We start from the raw sequence: 7,780 nt of genomic DNA, 5'->3' as shown, positions 1-7,780 counted from the left end.
GCGGCAAAGAAGATGGGTCGAATTGCTCAGTGATTATGATTGTAAGATCCAGTATCACCCGGGTAAGGCGAATGTTGTCGCAGACGCCCTAAGCCGGAAGTCACTAGGCAGTTTGTCCCATATAGTAGCAGAGCGGAGACCAGTTGTGATGGAGCTTTATAAGCTCTTTGACGAGGGATTACAGTTAGAGTTGTCTGGTACAGGTGCGTTGATAGCACAGATGAGAGTGACACCCGTGTTTCTGGAGCAGATAGCTCAGAGACAGCACGAGGACCCTGAATTGATGAAAATTGCCAGAACTGTTCAGTCAGGCAACAATGCAGAGTTTAGATTTGACAGCAAAGGGATCCTTCGCTATGGGAGTCGACTTTGTGTACCAGATAGGGACAGTGTAAAGGAAGACATTATGAGGGAAGCTCATAATGCGAGGTATAGTGTTCACCCAGGAGCCACCAAGATGTATCAGGATCTGAAAAGGGTCTATTGGTGGCCAGCCATGAAGAAAGAAGTGGCGCAATTCGTGACAGCCTGTGAGGTTTGTCAGAGGGTGAAATTAGAGCATCAGAAACCAGCCGGAATGCTTAACCCATTACCGATTCCAGAGTGGAAATGGGAGAACATAGCCATGGATTTTGTAATGGGTTTACCAGTAGCGTCCAACAGGATAGACTCGATATGGGTGATTGTGGACAGACTCACGAAATCTGCTCATTTTCTTCCAGTACGGAGTACCTATTCTGTGGATAAGTTGGCACAGGTCTATCTGGATGAGATAGTGAGATTACATGGAGTTCCAGTGTCTATAGTTTCAGACAGAGGACCTCAGTTTACCTCCCGCTTTTGGCGGAGTCTGCAAAGTGCAATGGGCACGAGATTGGATTTTAGTACTGCTTTTCACCCACAGACTGATGGACAGTCAGAAAGGACCATCCAGACCATAGAGGATATGCTTCGCCTATGTGTGTTAGACTTTGGCGGTTCTTGGAGGCAGCATCTATCTTTGGTGGAGTTTGCCTACAATAACAGTCATCATGCTAGCATTGGGATGGCTCCTTATGAGGCGTTATATGGGAGGAAATGCAGATCACCAGTTTGCTGGGAAGAGGTAGGAGAGAAGGCTCTTGCAGGGCCAGAGTTAGTAGACTTTACCAGTAAAATGGTGCCCATGATCAGAGAGAGAATCAGAACAGCTCAGAGTAGACAGAAAAGTTATGCAGACGTTCGCAGAAAGCAGTTAGAGTTTCAAGAAGGTAATTGGGTATTGCTGAAAGTGTCTCCAATGAAAGGTGTGGTTCGTTTTGGGAAGAAAGGTAAATTGGCTCCACGGTACATTGGCCCCTTTGAGGTGTTACAGAGGATCGGAAATGTGTCGTATAAGCTGGATTTACCTGCTTCTATGGAAAGGATTCACCCGGTATTTCATGTTTCTATGCTACGACAGTATGTGTCAGATCCGAATCAAGTTCTGAGTGAGCCTGAGGTGGAGATTCATACGGATCTCACCTATATAGAGCAGCCAGTGCGGATTTTGGACACGCAGATCAGACAGCTAAGGAACAAGGAGATTCCGATGGTGAAAGTTCTATGGAACCACCATAATCTAGAAGAATGCACATGGGAGACGCGGGAGTCTATGCTCCAGCAGTATCCATATTTGTTTTGAGGTTAGTTTCCTCCTTGTGTTTTATTTATTGTTTTAGAAACATCCGAGGACGAATGTTCTTAAGGGGGGAGAATGTAATACCCGGCATGTTCAGACATCGAAATTCCTACCGTCCGATGGAATCTAGGATGTCAAAGCATTCCTGAAGGGTAGAGTGAAGGTTTTCTAAAATATTTTTACATGTTTTACGCTTTTGTTTTAGAAAAGAAATGAGTTTTGAAGAGAAAAGGCTAAGGAAGTCTTTGCCACTTTCGGCCCCCGAAAGTTGAAGTTCGGCCGCCGAAAGTACCCAATGTTCGGCCCCCTAAACTCTAATGTTCGGCCTCCGAAGGTGGTGAGGTGTTGCATGTAGCTTTAGCCACCAAATGTGAAGCGGTGGTTCTTTGTTAAAGGTGCTTTTGGCCGAGAAAGGAGGTGCTTAAGCTTTCCTTTGGGTCAGAGACATGTTCATGCTTCCCCTTAGTGACTTACCTAGTTTCTCATCAAATCTTTCAAAGAAAAACAAGTTTAAAGTGAGTTTAAGATAGTTTTGAGAAGTTGTGGAGTTTAAGAACTTGTGAAGCTTGAATCTCCATCTCTTCAAGTTTGGAATCACACCAGCCTTTGTTCTTCAAGAGGTAAGTGTGAATCCTTAGTTTTTATCATGTTTTACATAAGCTTGATGAAGGAGAAGGGGAGTTATGCATGTGTATGCATAAGTTGTGCATAGTAGGGTGCATGAATCGTTTATGCTATATGTATGCTTGATGTGTGTTGTTGGTTGGAGTTTTAATGTGGTTTAAGACTCCTATATGCATGATTACGTGTTCGAGCATGGTTGGAGAGGTGGGATGCATGTTTGGAGGGTTAGTGTTTGGATGGCATGGTTGTGCACGAAGCTGAGTTCTGGATGAACTCAGGTTCGGCCGCCGAATGTGGGAGTTCGGCCGCCGAACCTCTTCTGAAGGCAGTTTTGGCTGCCTAAGGTTGCCCCCGAACATTTGGACTTTCGGATCTGTCATGCACATTCGGCCGCCGAAGGTGCCCCCGAAAGTGCCCTGTCCAGTTTTCCTTTGCATGTTTTTCCATGGTTGTTCTAAGGTGTTTTAAGGGGTTTTTGGGGAGATGTTTAGAGATATGTTAGAGTATGTTTGGTCCCTCATTTAAGTCTATCTGTGTAGGCATAGACCAGAGGAACCAGAGAGTTCAGCAGTGAGTACCGCTTCAGGAGCCTGCAGAGTCAGTCAGAGTCAGTCAGAGGTGAGTGGAACTAAATTTAATTCTTTTAATTAAGAAATGTAATGCTTTTAGCATATTTCATTCATCATGAATATGCATAGGATGATTACATTAGAAATCACGAATATGTTGCATTGCATAGTTAATTGTTGATGTGGGTGAATGCTGAATGATCCAATAGTCCCAGACAGGAAGTCCAGGACCCCATTCTACGGCCTGGCAGGTATAGAGAGTTCAGGACCCCATTCTACGGCCTGACAGGTTTGTTTTTTTTGTACAGGAAGTCCAGGACCCCATGCGATGGCCTGGCAGATTTATTATTTATACAGGAAAAATCCAGGACCTCATCAATGGCCTGGAAATTTAAAATATGTGTGTATGTATGTATGGATGTATGTATGCATTACAGGAAGACCAGGACCCCAGTCGACGGCCTGGCACGGATTAGATACTGGGACTATGTGGTGACAGGTTTACCCTAGATGTGAATTGTCTGTGATATGATGCATTCCATAAGATCATGTTTTAATGACAGGTTTTATTGTTCTACTCACTGGGCTATAGAGCTCATCCCTCTCCCTTATTCCCAGTTTTGCAGGTTTCAGTATACAGGTTGTACAAGGGCAAGTCAGAGATGCATAAAAAAAAAAGAGAGCTTGTAATAGTTAGAGTGGATATGTAATATTAAAGAGATGTATTAGTTGTGTAAATAGTTAAAGTGTGCTTGACTTAGTTATTCTGTTTTATAAGTCTTTTGTATACTTGATCAAGTTATATAACTGTTTTACAAACAGGTGAAAAACCAGGCTTAACAGGTATGATTTAACCCATCTAGAGCAAGCTCTAGTCAGGGGTACAGAGTACAAAGTATAGAGATTGTGCATGCACAGGTTAAGCCAGAGTTTCGAGAAAGAAAAGTTTTTATTTTCACAGAAAATATATGATCATGTATGAGTTATTACAGGTACACAGAGAGTATAGCAGGCTTGCTACGGGTTCTGGCGGCCTTATGCCGACCTGAATCCTAGCGCCGGTGACGGTCCATTTCCGGGTCGTTACAAGACCATCCCTAAGAAGTTTATGATGCTACCCATGGCGACGTACGATGGAGCAGGAAAACCCTCGGGAGCACATCCTGAACAACAAAACATTCATGGAGCTCAGACTCTATCAAACGCTTTGATGTGTAAGGTGTTCCCCACAACTCTCACAGGACCAGCGAGGGCCTAGTTCAATAGCCTAGAGGCGGGAAGCATTAAAAGCTTCGGGGACCTCGCTAACCTTTTCATCAGCCGAATTATAGCAGGGGTCCCAACTGAAAGGAAGACCAGCTACTTGGAAACAGTCTGGCAAAAGAAGAATGAATCCTTGAGAGAGTATGTGGCCCGTTTTAACACGGAGGCCTTGCAGATTCTAGAGTTGGATGAGAGCCGAGCCGTAGAAGTCATGCAGAAGGGGACCACATCCCCTGAGTTCTTCGGGTCATTGTGCAAAAAACCCCCAACCACCCTGGCAGAACTGATGAAAAGAGCTAAGAAGTACATAAGGCAGGATGATGCCTTAACAACCAGCAGGTTCGCTAGGGAGGCTAGGGACAGGGGAAGGGTCGTAGAAGAAAGAAGGCCGGAGAGACCAGAGAAACGACAAAATAAGGGGCCTGAGGCATATAGGCAACCTTGGGATAAGAGAGAACAGAGGGCATACCAGCCCCGGATCCCTGAGGCAGTCACTCCCCTCAATGCATCCAGAGCCAAAGTGCTCATGGTAGTACAAGACAAGGACTTCCTCCAATGGCCTAAGCCCATGAAAGCCGATGCTAGCCGGAGGGATCCCAACAATTACTGCCAATACCACCGCACCCATAGCCATGATACCAACAGTTGCTACCAGTTGATCAGTGAATTAGAGAGGTTGATAAAGAGGGGGCATCTCTGGAACTTCGTGAAGAAACCAGAAGGAGAGAGGCCCCAGCAGAATGCTACAGCAGAGAGGCCCCGTAGACAGGGGGCAGGGCCCATGAATAACGGCTCCAGCGGAACCATCAATATGATTGTAGGAGGGACTGGATGCCGAATGAGCAGGAGAGGGAGGAAGAGAAGCCGAAGTGGGGAGGGGAGCAGCAGCAGCGAGGTCTTGCAAGTAGTAGAACACTCCCCAGCGACCATCTCCCTCTCCCCTGAGGATGCTCATAGGATTCAAATGCCTCATGATGATGCTCTTGTCATCGAGGCCGTCATTCATAACTATAGGGTACGCAAGATCCTGGTCGATGATGGGAGCAAGGTGAACCTGCTGCCCTACAGGGTTTTCCAACAAATGAGGATACCAGAAGAATAGTCGGTGAGAGATCAGGCCCCAGTCAAGGGGATTGGAGGAAACCCAGTGGCCATGGAGGGGAAGGTGAAGGTGGCCCTAACCTTGGGAGAACCACCCTTGTCTCGGGCTCACTACGCAGTATTCCTAGTGGTGAAGCTCCCACTAAGTTACAATGCAATATTGGGAAGGCCTGTGCTGTATGACTTCGAAGTGGTGACCAGCATCAGATACCTAACCATGAAATTTCCAATAGAGGCAGGGGTGGGAGTAGTTTGGGGATGACTAGAGGAAGTGAGAGCTGTATATCTGGCCATGGTGGTAGAACCAAGTACAACAGCTGAGGGGATAAATCCAGAGGTCATGGAGGTCCGGGACGAAAAGAAGGAGGTTAGGACGGAGCCCGTTAGAGAGCTGGAGACCTTCCCCCTATCAGAGGAAGAGACAGACAAGGTCTTCAGCCTCAATGTGAGCCTTGACGAAGAGCAGAAAGCTGCAACAATGGCCCTAATCCGATGACGTGCCTCAAGCTTTGCCTGGAAGCCCTTTGACATGCCGGGAATAGACCCCAAGGTGATGACCCACAAGCTCAATGTCCTCCCCAGAGCAAAGCCAATAAAACAGAAGAAAAGGGAGTTTGGGAAGGAGAAACAACAGGCTACCAGAGAAGAAGTGCAGAAGTTAGAAGAGGCAGGGTTCATTAGGGAAGTCATGTACCCACGGTGTTTAGCAAACCCTGTGTTAGTCAAAAAAGCCAATGGCAAATACATAATGTGTATAGACTTTACCGACCTGAACCAGGCCTATCCAAAAGATTGTTATCCCCTTCCTAACATTAATAAAATATTCGATTCCACGGCCGGCTTTGATTATATGTGATCAAACATAATTTAGCCACATTTTTATTATCTTTATTACTGTTTAATTACACATTTTCCAGCTTAATTTATGGTTTTTATCATGTTTTTGCAGAAAAGGAAGAAAATGGAAAGTTGGAGAAAAAGTGCAGAAAAAGCTGGAAAAGTGATTGGGTCGAAGTGATTTGGCCAAATCACTCACAGGGAGCTGAAGCAGAAAACTGGGACTGACTTGCACGAGCGATTGGGGCAAGTGATTTGGGCAAATCAACTGCTCAAATCAAACTGAAGCAGAGGCGGACAGCAGCGCGGAAAAGAGGCAAATTTAAAATTTCAAAAGCATTGAAGTCCTATCCTACTTCAAACACTTCAAGATCAATCCTAGGACATCTCCAAGAGTCACTCCCAAGAAAGACTTTCTCAAAAAGAAGAATTCATTCATAATTAAATACAAAAGAAAAGAAGGAATAAAAGACTATAAAAGACAAAGTCAAATTAGGATTCCAAATCCTAATTGGACTAGGACTCTTCACCTATAAAAGCAGACAGCTCCAAACCAGCAAAGAATGATCAGATTTTCAGCAGAAACTCATCGGCAACTGCAGAATTTCAGCAGCCTCTCCTCTTCTACTTTTCTTCTTCTTCCTTTTTGTGATTTTGTCCACCATGAGTGGCTAAATCCATTCTTTTCTACTTGAAGTTGGAAAAAATTCAGTTTGTGATGAGTTGGGAGATTTAAATCTCCATTATTAAACTCTTGTTTATTTTCAATATTTATGCAACTTGATCTTTCTCTAATTATTGCTTTGCTTTTAGAATCAATTAAGGCCTGTTGTTTTTAATTGCTTAAGTAATATATTGTTTGAATGACGTAGGTCTGTAATTGCTTAGGTTGTTTAAACTCAAGTATAATCGGTTGCATAATCTAAACTTGACCACGCGGTTAGCAAGGTTAGAATTAGGTTTCTATAAGTCCTAACGCAGTTAACAGTTGTTCGATGCTAAAAGCCCTAAGGACGTTCCTTGGCATCTTGTTAACCAGTGTTTGATTGGTGAATGTTTCCTAGTCAAACTAGAATTAAGGAGGAATTTGGATTGTGAGAAGCATCTTCCACATCCTAAACTAATTTATTGAAATAAATAGGAGTACTAAAGAGTCAATAATCAATTCTAAACAAACTGAAATAGATCCATGCTTCAACTAGAATCCTTCTCCCATTGATTTACTCATTTAATCACTGCTTTCTTTTATTTAGTTTTAAACTCTTCAAAACAAACCCCCCCCTCTTTTATTTACTTTGTTATTTAACCAAGTCAGTAATAGGAAAATTTGTAGTGTCAAATCCCTGTGGTTAGACCCTATTGCCACTATCTGCAAATTAATTTGTTGGTTAATAATAGGTTTATTTTTTACGGCTTCGACAACCGCTATCAATATGTCATCCCTTGATGCGATGTCTGGTTATCATCAAATTCTAAGGGACAGGTCAGACGAGGAGAAGACCTCGTTCATAACTGAGGATGGGACTTATTGCTACAGGGCCATGCCTTTCAGGCTGAAAAATGCAGGGGCGACATACCAGAGATTGATGAATAAAATTTTCAAAGGCCAAATAGGGAGGACTGTAGAAGTATATGTAGATGACATGGTGGTCAAGAGTCAAACCTTCCAGCTGCACTTGGCTGACCTAAAGGAAGTATTCAGAGTGCTGAAGCATTACAGAATGAA

The 7,780-nt window shown here is 44.0% G+C and overlaps 1 protein-coding gene across 1 annotated transcript; it reads left to right on the top strand.

The window, feature by feature from the left end:
* Positions 1–3,973: 3,973 nt before the first annotated feature.
* LOC110622706 lies at positions 3,974–5,218 on the top strand. Its single transcript, XM_021767307.1, has 2 exons — positions 3,974–4,067; positions 4,188–5,218. Exons 1-2 carry the CDS (start codon positions 3,974–3,976, stop codon positions 5,216–5,218), a joined length of 1,125 nt encoding a protein of 374 aa, XP_021622999.1.
* The last annotated feature ends 2,562 nt before the right edge of the window (positions 5,219–7,780 follow it).

This window comes from Manihot esculenta, chromosome 9 (assembly GCF_001659605.2).
Source record: "Manihot esculenta cultivar AM560-2 chromosome 9, M.esculenta_v8, whole genome shotgun sequence".
Classification (NCBI taxonomy): Eukaryota; Viridiplantae; Streptophyta; class Magnoliopsida; order Malpighiales; family Euphorbiaceae; genus Manihot; species Manihot esculenta.
This window is presented reverse-complemented; position numbering and strand designations above follow the sequence as displayed.

Excerpts from the sequence above, each read along its gene's own strand:
- LOC110622706 (XM_021767307.1), top strand. The coding sequence starts at position 3,974 with ATGGCGACGTACGATGGAGCAGGAAAACCCTCGGGAGCACATCCTGAA. Across the intron at positions 4,068-4,187 it reads TCTATCAAACGCTTTGATGT|GGGTCCCAACTGAAAGGAAG; the intron begins GTAAGGTGTTCC and ends GAATTATAGCAG.